General features: G+C 43.6%; 1 protein-coding gene across 5 annotated transcripts in view; it reads right to left on the reverse strand.

The window, feature by feature from the left end:
• ppp4r4 (protein phosphatase 4, regulatory subunit 4) overlaps positions 1-15354 on the reverse strand; it is a 186495-nt gene that overhangs the window by 5977 nt on the left and 165164 nt on the right. For all 5 annotated transcript variants that reach the window (XM_087989669.1, XM_043697169.2, XM_043697170.2 and 2 more), the window contains 3 exons: positions 14444-14549; positions 9128-9195; positions 5077-5215 (listed from right to left, as the gene is read on the reverse strand). In XM_087989669.1, coding sequence (XP_087845795.1) covers positions 5077-5215; positions 9128-9195; positions 14444-14549 — 313 coding nt within the window. The remainder of the gene's footprint in view (positions 1-5076; positions 5216-9127; positions 9196-14443; positions 14550-15354) is intronic.

Raw genomic sequence — 15354 nt, forward strand, 5'->3', positions numbered from 1 at the left:
TTTCTTCTCCTTAACAAAACAGCTTCTACAGAGAAATTTGATGAAATTGCTATAACTAGGGAAAAGGTATTAAGTAAACTGATGGGATTAAAGGCAGGTACGCCTGATGGCTTGCATCCTAGCATATTAAAGGAGGTGGTAGCACAGATAGTGGATGCATTAGTTATGATATTCCAAAATTCTCTGGATTCTGGAAAGGTACCAGTGGACTGGAAACATGCTAATGTGACACCCTTATTCAAAAACAAAGATGGGCACAAAATGAGAAACTACAGACCAGTTAGTTTGCTTGACCTCTATGGTAAGAAAATTGCTGGAGTCAATGGGTGGGTTGCACTTCGGCAGGTCGGTGTGGACTTGTTGGGCCGAAGGGCCTGTTTCCACACTGTAAGTAATCTAAACTAATCTAATCTAATCATAAAGGATGACATAACTAAACACTTGGAAAAACGAAGCTTAATTCACAAGTATCAGCACAGTTTCATGAAGGACAAGTCATGCTTGACAAATTTGGAGTTCTTTGAGGATGTAACCAGCAAGGTAGATAATGGATATCTGATGGGTGTGGTATATCTAAACTTCCAAAAGGCATTTGACAAGGTGCCACTTAAAAGACTGATCTAGAAAGTTAGATTCCATGGGGTTAAAGATAGAGTATTGGTTTAGATAGAGGATTGGCTAACTGACAGAAAGCAGAGAACGAGGATAAATAGGTCCTTCTCTAACTATTGGGGTGTCACAGGGTTCAGTTCTCAGACCTCAACTATTTACAATCTACATAAATGATCTGCAAGCAGGGACAGAGTGCAATATAGCAAACTTTGCAGGTGTTACTTAAATAAGTAGGAAATGAGGACATAAACAGTTTACAGATGGATATTGACAGGCTAGGAGAATGGGAGCCAGAATCTGGCAGGTGGGGTTTAATGTGGGTAAGTGCAAGGTTATCCATTTAGCTGGAAAATAAAAGGGCAAGTTATTATTTTAAAATGAGAAACACACTCAAATGTGCATCAGTACAGAAGGATATGGGCATCTTTGTGCTTGAATTGCAGAAAGTGCGTATGCAGGTGCAGCATTATAACAAGAAAGCAAATGAAATCCTGGTACTTATTGCAAAAGAATTGAATTAAAGAAGTAAACAAGTGTTGTGCCAATTATCTAAGACGTTAGTGAGACCACGCCTGGAGTTTTGACCTCCTTACTAGACAAAAGATGTGGTGGCACTGGGGGTAGTTCAGAGGAGATTCACCAGGTTGAGGTGGGTGTGTGTATGGAATGAGCTGCCAGAGGAAGTGGTGGAGGCTGGTCCAATTACAACATTTAAAAGGCATCTGGATGGGTATATGATTAGGAAGGGGTTACAGCGATATGGGCTGGGTGCTGGCAAATGAGGATGGATTAATTTAGAATTTCTGGTTGACATTGACAAGTTGGACTGAAGGGTCGGTTGCCATGCTGTACATCTCCAAGACATTGTGATTCTATAATTCCAGGGATGAAAGCGCTGCCATACGAGGAGCGGTTGAATAGCTTGGGCTTGTCATCGCTGGAGTTCTGAAGAATGAGGGTGGATCTGACTGAGGATTTTTTTTCATTCATGGGATGTAGGCATCGCTGGCCAGGCCAGCATTTATTACCTATCCCTAATTACCCAGAAGGCAGTTAAGTGTCAACCACATTGCTGTGAGTCTGGGGTCACTTGTAGGCCAGACAAGTAAGGGTGACTGTTTCCTTTCCTTATGGGCATTAGTGAATTAGATGAAAAGTGGGATAAAGGGCTATGGGGAGCAGGCAGGAGATGGCGGATCAGGCTTGAGGGTCTGAATTGCCTATGGCAGCTCTTAAGTCCTATGCTCCTAGTGGTAGAAAATATGGAAATGGTGGATGAAATGAACAAATATTTTGCCTGTCTTCACCACAGGGATAGAAAAAAACCCAGTAACGGTTCTAAGTCAGGAGGTGGAATGGAGAGAGGAATTTAGTGAAATTACAGTCACAAGGGAAGTGGTACTAAGCAAGTTGATGGAGCTGTGGTCTGGGCTGACACATCTTCATATCCAGATAGACTATCCTATCTTTTATCCTAGGTTGATAAAAGAGGTTGCTTTTTGAGGAAACAGATGTGTTGGTTAATTTTCCAAAATTTACTGGCTATAAAGGTTCCATCAGACTGCAAAGTAGCAAATATAACTCTTCCAACCAATAAGGCAGGGATGCAGAAGTTAGGAAAATGGTGCGGATGGAGTTAAATCAACGATTAAAGAAGTATAGTTGGGTACCTAGAAAAACTCTAAGTCATTGGGAAAGGTCAGCATGGTTTTGTAAAAAGAAAATTATGTTCAATTTGTTGAAGCTCTTTGAAGCAGTTACTCACGCTGTGGATGAGAAGAACCCACTGACTTATTTGGATCCAGAAGGTATTTGCTTAAAAATGTGTTGCTGGAAAAGCGCAGCATCAAAGGAACAGGAGAATCGACGTTTCGGGCATAAGCCCTTCTTCAGGAATGGGGAGGATGTGCCAAGCAGGCTAAAATAAAAGGTAGGGAGGAGGGACTTGGGGGAGGGGCGTTGGGAATACGATAGGTGGAAGGAGGTTAAGGTGCGGGTGATAGGCCGGAGAGGGGGTGGGGGCGGAGAGGTCGGGAAGAAGATTGCAGGTCAAAAAGGCGGTGCTGAGTCTGAGGGTTGGGACTGAGAAAAGGTGGGGGGAGGGGAAATGAGAAAGCTGGAGAAATCTGCATTCATCCCTTGTGGTTGGACGGTTCCTAGGCGGAAGATGAGGCATTCTTCCTCCAGGCGTCGTGTTGCCATGGTCTGGCGATGGAGGAAGCCAAGGACCTGCATGTCCTTGGCAGAGTGGGAGGGGGAGTTAAAATGTTCAGCCACGGGGCGGTTGGGTTGATTGGTCGGATGTCCCAGAGGTGTTCTCTGAAACGTTCTGCAAGTAGGCGGCCTGTCTCCCCAATGTATAGGAGGCCACATCGGGTGCAGCGGATGCAGTAAATGATGTGTGTGGAGGTGCAGGTGAATTTCTGATGGATATGGAAGGATCCCTTAGGGCCTTGGAGGGAAGTAAGGGGCGAGGTGTGGGCACAAGTTTTGCATTTCTTGCGGTTGCAGGGGAAGGTGCCAGGAGTGGAGGTTGGGTTGGTGGGGTGTGTGGATCTGACAAGGGAGTCGCGGAGTGAGTGGTCTTTCTGGAACGCTGATAGGGGTGGGGAGGGAAATATATCCTTGGTGGTGGGGTCTGTTTGGAGGTGGCGGAAATGACAAAGGATGATACAATGTATCTGGAGGTTGGTGGAGTGGTAGGTGAGGACCAGTGGGGTTCTGTCCTGGTGGCGATTGGAGGGGCGGAGGAGCGGGAAGTGGAGGAGATGCAGTGGAGAGCATCGTCAACCACGTCTGAGGGGAAATTGCGGTCTTTGAAGAAGGAGGCCATCTGGGTCGTTCGGTATTGGAATTGGTCCTCCTGGGAGCAGATGCGGCAAAGGCGAAGGAATTGGGAATATGGGATGGCGTTTTTACAGGGGGCAGGGTGGGAGGAGGTGTAATCTAGGTAGCTGGGGGAGTCAGTCGGTTTATAGTAAACGTCCGTGTTGATTCGGTCATCCGAGATAAAAATGAAGAGGTCTAGGAAGGGAAGGGAGGAGTCTGAGATGGTCCAGATAAATTTGAGGTCGGGGTGGAAGGTGTTAGTAAAGTGGATGAATGCCCTCCACCTCCTCCATGAGTTTGACTTCCCCGGTCCCCAACGCCTTATCTTACACATCTCCTTCCAGAAGGTATCTGCCAAAGTACCATATGAAAGGTTATAAAAGGGCAGAGCAGTAGCTTATTGTAGAGGCGATAACATATTAGCATTGATAGAAGATTGGTCGAAAAGAGAAGGGAGCAAAAACAGGTCTTTTTCTGGTTGGCAGGATGTCGAGTTCTGCAGGGGTTGTGCTGAGGCCTTAATTTTTAATAATTTATATCAACTTGTTAGATGAGTGGAATGTAGGCATGGGAGCTAAATTTGCAGAATACGCAATAGGTAGGAAAGTATGCTGTGAAGAGGAAGAATGCACACGTTTGAGTGAATGGGCAAAAAAAACTTGCAAATGGAGTATAACATGGGAAAATGTGAAGTTGTTCACTTCAATGGGAAGAATAAAAAAGGTGAGTACTTAAATGAAGAGTGATGGCACAATTCTGAGGTGTGGAGGGATCTAGGTGTTCTAGTGCAAAAGTCACAAAAATAAAGCACATAGGTACAGCTAGCGATTAAGTCAGTTAATATTCTTCACTATGGAAAGAATTGAACATAAACTTAAAGTTGTTATGTTTCATTTATACAGAACACTGGTGAGATTACATTTTAAATACTGTGTGGACATTTGGTCTGCTTATTTAAAGGGGAAAAGATTTACCAGATTGATACGGGGACTGAGGAATTTGTCTTGTGAGAAAAACTTGGAGAGATTGGAATTCTGAAAAACGAGAGGTACTTGATTGAAGCATATAAGATCCTGAGCGATCTTGACAAATTGGTTATGAAAAAGGATTTTGCCTTTTGTCAGTGAGTCCAGAACTAGGACTGTTCATTTAAAATTTAGAAGTCACCCTTCTAGGACAACAATGAGCAGATTTTTTTCTCAGCATATTGTGAGATTTTGGAACTCTGTTTCAGAAGGCAGTAGAGGTGGGATCATTGAATATTTTTAAAGGTGAAGGTAAATAACTTTTGGCTTAATTAAAATGTTTTTACATTTCTATCACTAATCTCTGGTAGAAAGTGCAAACAGGTGACTGAATCAGTATTATAAACTACACTAAGTCAGAATCCTGTGCTGTTGATAGGGAGGGAGGGCACAAGATTATATCCAAGGACTGAAACATTTGGCTTATATGAAAATTACTATTTTGGGTAAAGACTGTACAAAACAGTTGACAGTTATGAAGCAATTACAATCAAAGTTGTGGCAACTTCAGGAAAGTTGGGCAAGGTAAGTGAATGGAAGCATGTTTATTAAAAAAATCTTATTTATTGGCCTTGCAAGCCAAAGAACAAATTTACATGCATGGACTTACAAGTTAAACTTCTTTGGAAGAGTATCTTTACTCCCGTTTGTTTTGTGTTCATTGGAGTTCGTTGAATAAAAACGAGAAGAACAAGTTGGCAGGCTGGCAGTCCCTCCAGAACTTGAAGAATGACTCTGAAGCATCCCATCTAAAGTGAAGTATAACATATTAGGACATTTGTATACGCAATGGGGCACTGTTACCATTTGCTTTTTTTTCTGTTGACAATCTTATAAAATTGACATGTTGCAGGCAGAATGTAATTTTACAATACACGAACAAAAACGTTATTTTGTTTACATAATCAAGTATTTGTATTTCCCAGTGCATACTTCTAGCTATTAATATATGACATAAATATAACAATTCATTGGTACAACCAGAATCTATTTGCAATCATCACTTTTGTAAGTACTCTCACACACACCACCCATGCCCTCCACCTGCTCCATGATTTTCGCTTCCCCGGTCCCCAACGCCTTATTTTCACCATGGACATCCAGTCCCTGTACACCTCCATCCCCCATCACGAAGGACTCAAAGCCCTCCGCTTCTTTCTTTCCCGCCGTACCGACCAGTACCCTTCCACTGACACCCTCCTTCGACTGACTGAACTGGTCCTCACCCTGAACAACTTCTCTTTCCAATCCTCCCACTTCCTCCAAACGAAAGGAGTAGCCATGGGCACCCGCATGGGCCCCAGCTATGCCTGCCTCTTCGTAGGATATGTGGAACAATCCATCTTCCGCAACTACACTGGCCCCACCCCCCACCTTTTCCTCCGCTACATCGATGACTGTATCGGCGCCGCCTCGTGCTCCCACGAGGAGGTTGAACAGTTCATCCACTTCACCAACACCTTCCACCCCGACCTCAAATTCACCTGGACAGTCTCAGATTCCTCCCTCCCCTTCCTCGACCTTTCTACTTCTATCTCAGGCGACCGAATCAACACGGACATCTACTACAAACCGACCAACTCCCACAGCTACCTGGACTACACCTCCTCCCATCCTGCCCCCTGTAAAAACGCCATCCCATTCTCCCAATTCCTTCGACTCCGCCGCATCTGCTCCCAGGAGGACCAGTTCCAAAAACGCACAACCCAGATGGCCTCCTTCTCCAAGGACTGCAATTTCCCCCCCGACATGGTCGACGATACCCTCCACCGCATCTCTTCCACTTCCCGCTCCTCCGCCCTTGAGCCCCGCCCCTCCAATCGCCACCAGGACAGAACCCCACTGGTCCTCACTTACCACCCCACCAATCTCCATGTACAGCGCATCATCTGCCGTCATTTCCGCTACCTCCAAACGGACCCTACCACCAAGGATATATTTCCCTCCCCTCCCCTATCAGCATTCCGTAAAGACCACTCCCTCCGTGACTCCCTCGTCAGATCCACACCCCCCACCAACCCAACCTCCACTCCCGGCACCTTCCCCTGCAACCGCAGGAGGTGCAAGACTTGCGCCCACACCTCCCCCCTCACCTCCCTCCAAGGCCCCAAAGGAAACTTCCATATCCGCCACAGATTCACCTGCACCTCCACACACATCATCTATTGCATCCTCTGCACCCGATGTGGCCTCCTCTATATTGGGGAGACAGGCCGGCTACTTGCGGAGCGTTTCAGAGAACACCTCTGGGACACCCGGACCAACCAACCCAACCACCCTGTAGCTCAACATTTCAATTCCCCCTCCCACTCCACCAAGGATATGCAGGTCTTTGGACTCCTCCATCGTCAGACCACAACAAAACGACGGTTGGAGGAAGAACGCCTCATCTTCCGCCTAGGAACCCTCCAACCACAAGGGATGAACTCGGATTTCACCAGTTTCCTCATTTCCCCTCCCCCCACCCTGTCTCAGTCAAATCCATCGAATTCAGCACCGCCTTCCTAACCTGCAATCTTCTTCCCGACCTCTCTGCCCCCACCCCAGTCTGACCTATCACCCTCACCTTGACCTCTTTCCACCTATCACATTTCCGACGCCCCTCCCCCAAGTCCCTCCTCCCTACCTTTTATCTTAGCCTGCTGGACAAACTTTCCTCATTCCTGAAGAAGGGCTTATGCCCGAAACGTCGATTCTCCTGTTCCCTGGATGCTGCCTGACCTGCTGCGTTTTTCCAGCAACACATTTCCAGCTCTGATCTCCAGCATCTGCAGACCTCACTTTCTCCTCTCATATATCAGTTTGGCTTAGAATTCAGAGTGAAGTCCATGGATTTCAGACTACACTCTAAACTTGAGCAGATAGTTTAAATTGGTGCTTGAGTTTAGGAAAGGGCTGTCTTTCAAATAAGATGCTGAGAGGACACCTCAGTTTCCAATCTCTAAAAACTGAGAAGAAACTACATAACTATTCTTAAAAAAAAATTGCCTGGCACCCTGACCAACATCCTTCCCTCAATCTGTTCAACTTATTCACTGACGACCCTTCTATATGGTCAGAGAAAACAGAACCACACAAATCTCTGCCTAGCAATAAAGTTCCAGAAGTGAGACTATCCTAGCTGAGGTCACCAAGGCTGGAAGTAAATACCTGGTGAAGAAGCTCATTGAACTGTTTCAGTTTAAAGGAGAGCAAGGAACCATATAGCACGAATAAAGATGTCTATACCTGTACAAGCAAAAATGAACTTGTCAAATATGTAAAGGAAGATATTCAACCTCAGACAACTCTCTGGGCAATGGCCAAGTTCTCTAAGGACATAGTTCACAATTTCCTGTTTGCTGATGATCATGCAGGACATGCAATGTCACATGAATTTGTTCCCCAGTGCATATATCAATTTCAATCTTCTTATAGCACCAAAAATACAGAAGTAACATACAGGCCTAATTCAGAAAATCCTTAATTAAATCATTGCAAGGTCATTGATCTATGCAACATTTCATCAATGAAGAGCCACATGCAAGAATTGTCAAAACAAAAATCCAGCCTTATTGACAGACTTCAAATATCTGAGAGTCTGCCTAATGAACTAGAATTTCCTAGCAATGGTTTCCAACCTTTTCAATATCTTGCACACTTGAGTAAGACACCAATTTCTTTGGCACACCCACTTTTCCAGCTGAATTGACTCCTCATACACATCACTTTTACTGTGGTTGCAGGCTCATGAGACAGGTTTGCAATAAAGCACAAACAACAAACTATATAAGGGTCAAATGCATTAATCTTTCAAATTTATTTAACATTGATTTTCATTATCTTTGTACAAAATTTTGTGGCATACTTGGACAGTTCTCACATCACACCAGTGTGCTGCAGCAGTCCACTACTGAGGGCTGAGGACTATGGTACACTCTCATGGCAGTCAAAGGAAGTGGTTCAAGATATTTGAAAAGGCTCTGCTTAAGAGTTTTAATTTCAACTGAGAGTTGTGGGAGAAGCTCACACATCTGATGAAAAAAAGTGCAACCTGAGCCTCCTTTGAAAGAAGTGCAGGGAATGAGAAAAAGCAAGGGGAGAAAATATCGAGTAGCAACTTGTTCAAAATCTAATTGTCTGCAGAGTCCTATCCTATTCGCAGCAGTACCTTCCAGCTGCAGCTTGGCCACTGCCATCACCTACATACCCACTGGGATTCTACTGAACACCCCAAATGGTAAAGATGGCTATTTTCACCTCAAAAGGACAAACAAGACAATGAAAATAAATTACCTGATCATTTACCTCACTTACTATTCATGTCATTTTATTTGCACAAATTAATAGTTTCATTTGCTTACCAAACAATAGCAAGATATACATCACAAACGCAAGATTTTTGTACATTAACAATTATATATCTGCTTGCACAATGTTCAATCTTTCTGATAATCATGGTTTTCCTCCAGGACAATGACACATTTATACTTATTATTAAAATCTGATTAATCATTTCTTCTATTTGATTTTTTTATACACAAAATATAGTGTCAGACAACATGGGAGGCAGTCATTTGGTCCTTCAAGCTCATGCTGGAAATGCATTCTTCAATCGTCTTTTTGAAGTGTACACAAATGATTGTGATGCTGCAAAAAAAAAACGCGAATTATCTACTTACCAAATGACAGTAGAGCATTTTTTGTAGTTGTAGCAATTTGAGAATTTGATGCTGCTGAAGTAAGTTTCCTTGAATACAAACATTGCAAACATGTGTGATTAGGAATGTGAGATGCTCTATTTACATTTCAATTAAAATAATTTGACTTATAATATACATAAGAAGCGAGGATTTATGCAAATGATGAATCTCACTGCTCACCATCCATTAATCTTACCCATTTCTGTGAGCTTTTAATTTAAATGTTAAAGCGCTACAAGTGGCATATTGTGTTGTGCCCTTTAAAGCAGCAAGAAACTGAAAAGGGCAAGCCCCTCAATTAACCAGAATGAACAGTTCAGGAACAACAGAGAATCTGAACTAAAAAGTATCAGTTAAACTAGTGAATTCAGTATTAGGTCAGATAATAAAAGAAGAGAAAAAAAATGGGAAGAAAGATTGGATGAGAAGACTGTTGGATAGTGTTACGGGGTGGGGGTGGGGGTGGGAGGGACCTGCCAGGGGAAAGCCTCAGCAACCAGGTCTCTGTGGCTGAGAAGGGAAGGGGGGAGAATAGGAGAGCGATGGTGATAGGTGATTCAATTATGAGAGGAACAGGCAAGAGATTCTGTGGTCACGAATGAAAACCCTGGATGGTATACTGCCTCCTGGTTGCCAGGATTAGGGATGTCTTGGATCGAGTCTACAGGATTCTTAAGGGGATGGTGAGCAGCCAGAAGTCATAGTATCCATTGGTACAAATGACAGTGCTACGAAAAGGGATGAGGACCTGAAAAGGGAATATAGGGAGTTAGGTTGAAAGCTAAAGACTGGACGAGCAGAATAGTAATCTCAGGATTGCTACTGGTGCCAAGGGCTAGTGAGGCTAGGAACAGAGAGAGAGTGCAGATGAACATGTGGCTGCAGGGCTGGTGTAGGAGGGAGGGCTTCAGATATCTTTGGAATACCTTCTGGGGAAGGTGGGACCTGCACAAGAAGGATGGATTGCACCTGAACTGAAGGAGTAATAATATCCTGGGTGGGAGGTTTGCATGAGCTCTTCGGGAGAGTTCAAACTAGTTTGGCGGGGACGGCGGGTGGGGGAGGGTGTGGGGGTTGGGAACCGGAGCTGCAGATCTGAGGATGGAGTAGCTAGTGTATAGCCAAATACAGCGTGCAGAGAGTCCGTGAGGAGGGACAGACTGTTGGCAAATTTTCAATCAGTGTGATGGGGTGAAATGTGTCTATTTTAACTCAAGTAACAACAAGAATAAGGGTGATAAACATAGAGCATGGATTAGTACTTTGAACTATGATGTTGTGGCCGCTACAGAGACTTGGATATCACAGGGGCAGGAATGGTTGTCGGATGTTCCAGGTTTAGATTGTTCAAAAGGAATGTGTGTGTGTGTGGGGGGGGGGGGGGGGGGGGGGGGGGGGTAGGGGGTAGATAAAAGTGGTGAGGGAGTGGCATTGCTAATTAAGGATAGTATCACAGTTACAGAAAGGGAGGTCATCGAGAAGGGTTTGTCTACAAAGTGAGTATGGGTTCAAGTCACAAACAGGAAGGAGCAGTTACTTTACTGGGCGTTTTCTACAGACACCCCAATAGCAGCAGAGACAGGGAGGAGTAGATTGGGAGACAGGTTTTGGAAAGGTGCAGAAACAACAGGGATGTTGTCATGGGTAATTTTAACTTCCCTAATAATGATTGGAACCTCCTTAGTTCCAATAGTTTGGATGGAGCAGTTTTTGTCAGGTGTGTCCAGGAAGGATTCTTGACTCAATATGTAGATCGGTTGATGAAAGGGGAGGCCACACTGGATTTTGTAGTTGGCAACGAACCAAGCTAGGTGTCAGATCTCTCAGTACGAGTGTATTTCAGTAATAGTGATCACAACTTCCTGACCTTTACTATAGTCATGGAGAGGGATAGCAGCAGATGGTATGGGAAAGTATTTAATTGGGGGAGGGGGGGAAACTACAATGCTATTAGACAGGAACTGGGGTGCCTAAACTGGAAACAGACATTCTCAGGAAAATGCACAACAGAAATGTGGAGGTTGTTTAGGGAGCACTTGCTGATAGTGCTGGATAGCTTTGTCACACTTAGGCAAGGAAAGGATGGTAAGGCGAAGGAACCTTAGGTGACAAGGGATGTGGAACAGTTAGTCAAGAGGAAGAAGAAAGCTTACTTACAGCTGAGGAGGCAAGGATCAGACAGGGCTCTAAAGGATTACTGGGTGGCCAGGAAGGAACTGAAGAATGGACTTAGGAGAGCTAGAAGGGAGCAAGAAAAAGCTTCAGCGGGTAGAATTAAGAAAACCCTAAGGCACTTATGTGAGGAGCAAGAGGATGGCCAGAGTGAGGGTAGGAACAATCAGGGATAGTGGAGGGAACTTATGCCTGGAGTTGGAGGAGGTAGGGGAGGTCCTTACTAAATACTTTGCTTCAGTATTCACTACTGAGAGGGACCTTGAAGTTTCTGAGGACAGCGTGATATGCTCGAACAGATTAATGTTAAGAAGAGGATGTGCTGAAAATTTTGAAAAACATAAGGATAGATAAGTCCCCTGGGCCATATGGGATATACCCTAGGTTACTACAGGAGGTGAGGGAAAAGATTGCTACGCCTTAGGCGATGATCTTTACGTCCTCACTGTGCACTGGAGTAGTGCCAGATGATCAGAGAGTGACAAAAGTAACTCCCCTGTTCAAGAAAGGGAATAGGGATAATCCTGGGAATTACAGACCAGTCAGTCTTACATCTATGGTGGGCAAATTATTGGAGGGGATTCTGAAAGACAGGATTTATGATTACTGGGAAAACCACAGTTTGATTCGAGATAGTCAGCATGCCTTTGTGAGGGGCAGGTCATGTCTCATAAGCCTTATTGAATTCTTTGAGAATGTGACAAAATACATTGATGAAGGTAGAGTAGTGGATATGGTATACGTGGATTTTAGCAAGGCATTTGATAAGGTTCCCCATGGTAGGCTCATTCAGAAAGTAAGAAGGCATGGGATACAGGGAAATTCTGGATACAGAATTGGCTAGCTCAGAGAAGACAGAGGGTGGTGGGAGATGGACATATTCAGCTTGGAGCTCAATGACCAGTGGTGTTCCGCAGGGATCTGTTCTGGGTCCTCTGCTCTTTGTGATTTTTATTAGTGACTTGGATGAGGAAGCGGAAAGGTTGGTTAGTAAGTTTGCTGATGACACAAGCATTGGTGAGTGGTGGATAGTGTGGAGGGCTGTTGTAGGTTGTAATGGGACATTAACAGGATGCAGAACTGGGCTGATAACTGGCAGATGGAGTTCATTCTGGAAAAGTGTGAAGTGATTCATTTTAGAAGGTCAAATTTGAATGCACAATACAGGGTTAAAGGCAGGATTCTTGGCAGTGTGGAGGAACAGAGGGATCTTGGGGTCCATGTCCATAGATCCCTCAAAGTTGCCACCCAAGTTGATAGGTTAAGAAGGTGTATGTGTGTTGTCTTTCATTAGCAGAGGGATTGAGTTTAAGAGCTGTGAGGTTATGCTGCAGCTCTACAATGCCCTGGTTAGATCATTCTTGGAATACTGTGTTCAGTTCTGGTAACCTCATTATGGGAATGTTGTGGAAGCTTTAAAGAAGATGCAGAGGAGATTTATCAAGCTGCTGCCTGGACTGAAGGGCAGGTCTTATGAAGAAAGGTTGAGGGAGCTAGAGCTTTTCTCATTGGAGCGAAGAAGGATGAGAGGTGACTTGATAGAGGCTTACAAGATGATGAGGGGGCTAGGTAGAATGAATAGTCAAAGACTTTTACCCAGGGCAGAAACAGCTATGACAAAGGGACATAATTTTAAGCTGATTGGAGGAAGGTTCAGAGCGGATGTCAGGGGTTGGTTCTTTACACAGAGTGGTGGGTGCATGGAATGCACTATCAGCACTGGTAGCAGAGTCAGATAGATTAGAGACATTTAAGTGATTCTTGGGTAGGCACATGGAATATAGTAAATTGAAGGTTATGTAGGTTAGTTTGATCTTAGAGTAGGATAAAAGGTTGACACAACATCAAGGGCCCAAGGACCTGTACTATGCTATATTGTTCTATGCTCTATGTTTTAAGACAGCTAAAAGAGGTTTAGAAAATGTTTAAACATGCCTTTTTTTTTTAAAAGATTTCCAGAAACAATTAAAAGCTGACGGAATGGATTCAATTCTTGGAGAATGTTCAATTTCAGTGTCAAAAAAATTGCTTGGCAATAGCAAAACTTATGCTCTTAGATTGAAATAGACAAGCAATAATTTTCTTTGAAAAATTCAGTCCATAATTACAACCCTGTTCAGTAAAATTAGAAGGGAAGTCAGATGAGGAGGTGAATTTTTGCACAGAAAAAGGCAGAATAGTACATCTTGTAAAGTAGGTCCAGATATTTTGCATTGAATTTTACATTTGCACATGCCTGAGGTTGCAATCTGATTTGCATATAAATGACAATGGAAGTTGTTAGCATCACTGTTATACTTAGATTAAAATCTGATCCATTATTTAAATGCTCAGCTTCACAGACAGCCACTCGGGTGCCAGGACGGCAAGGTGTCCAGTAAGTAACATGCCGGATAAGTAGCGCAAAGTAGGAAAGAGATTGGTTAAGTGATGAAGGCAGTCAAAATGGGTGGGGATATTTGGCCTGCTGGGCAGTCAAGTGCCTGTGGTGGTGGTGGTACTTTTTTTTCCTTTGGGTGGGGGAGAGGGGGCCTTTGCAGGGTCAGAGTCTAGTGGTGACTATAAGGGTTTTCTAGGAATTCTGTAGGGTCTCAATGCACAACTCCCAGCTATACTGCAGAAGTGACTATCTGGCTTTTGGGAAACCTGGACGATAGTATGTACAATGTATGCACTAAAGTCAAATCAGTACCTAGTTGAAACTATCTATTAGTGATTGTAAATTACCTGGCCACAAGGTCACGAGTAATCTGCCTAACGTTGTGATGCTATCAGTAGAAATGATTAAGAGCCACAACGAAATGTATCATAGACACAACTGATTTTGTAGAGGACTAAGAACTCTCCAAAAATAAACCAGAAATTTTTATTGCTAAATTAACTCAAAATACAAAATTATTTATATTTACACAAAGAAATATTTCTGTGTTATATACCTGCTAAATACAATTTTTGCTTTGAGAACTAGGTGGTGCTATTGTTTAGATTAACAAGTCTGATTTCTCAAATCAAATCAAATTATTTGTGTTGATATAATTTTTGTGGATAGAAAGAAACATGAACAAGTGATGTTTACAACTTGCCCCTAGCTTTAAGGCATTTGCCTAATTTGACCTTACTTACATCGTGGATTTATCAGTGGTGATTTTTGGAGGAGCTACCCGACCACCAAGTGAACGACTACGACCTAACTTAGTCTTCCTCTTCCCATCTTTGTTAAAAGATGAAACTGGCAAAGAAAAACAAATTATTTAATTTTGATCTTTAATGCAAGAGTGAAAAAGAACAAGTAACAGAAGAAATCAGTTGCATCAGTTTGAGAAAAAGTACACTGTAATACAGACCTCATTCCCCCTCCCCCCACCTTACCCCAGCTCCAACCTTCCAGCTCAGTACCATCCTCATGACCTGGTCCTACTTGTCAATCTTCCTTCCCACCTATCCGCTCCACTCTCCTTTCTGACCTATCACCTACATCCCACTTACATCCACCTATTGTACTCTTGGCTACCTTCTCCCCAGCCCCATCCCACCTCCCATTTATCTCTCCAACCCGGAGGGTCCCTGCCTCATTCCTGATAAAGGGCTTTTGCCCAAAATGTTGATTTTTCCTGCTGCCTGACCTGTTGTGCTTTTCCAGCACCACTCTAATCCCGACTGCAATCAGTCCGGCCAATTCAGCTCTTATCTGTTGTTTTGGTGAAGTAATGCCAGCAGATTAAACACAGTTCAAGAAAACACCCGATAATGATGTTGCTGTGTTTTTGGCTTCAGCTAGTCTGTGGCTTCTGCCTTTACATATCACCCACAGAACCTCAAGCATCTCTGCTCTTCTACCATTATGTAGTAACATAATGGCATGCCAATTAAAAAAGTAATTCCAGTTGCTGTCATTGTGAACATATGACAGGGAGAGACTCCTAAAAACTTTAATTGCACTTCAAGGGACAGTACTGCAATCAAATACAATGCTGGATTCAATAAGAAGAACTCAAAGAAAATTGCTATAAGATACCAGAAACTGCTGTTACAGA

Source organism: Chiloscyllium plagiosum, unplaced genomic scaffold (assembly GCF_037043375.1).
Source record: "Chiloscyllium plagiosum isolate Xiang-an unplaced genomic scaffold, Cpla_swu_hap1 HiC_scaffold_8, whole genome shotgun sequence".
Lineage (NCBI taxonomy): Eukaryota > Metazoa > Chordata > Chondrichthyes > Orectolobiformes > Hemiscylliidae > Chiloscyllium > Chiloscyllium plagiosum.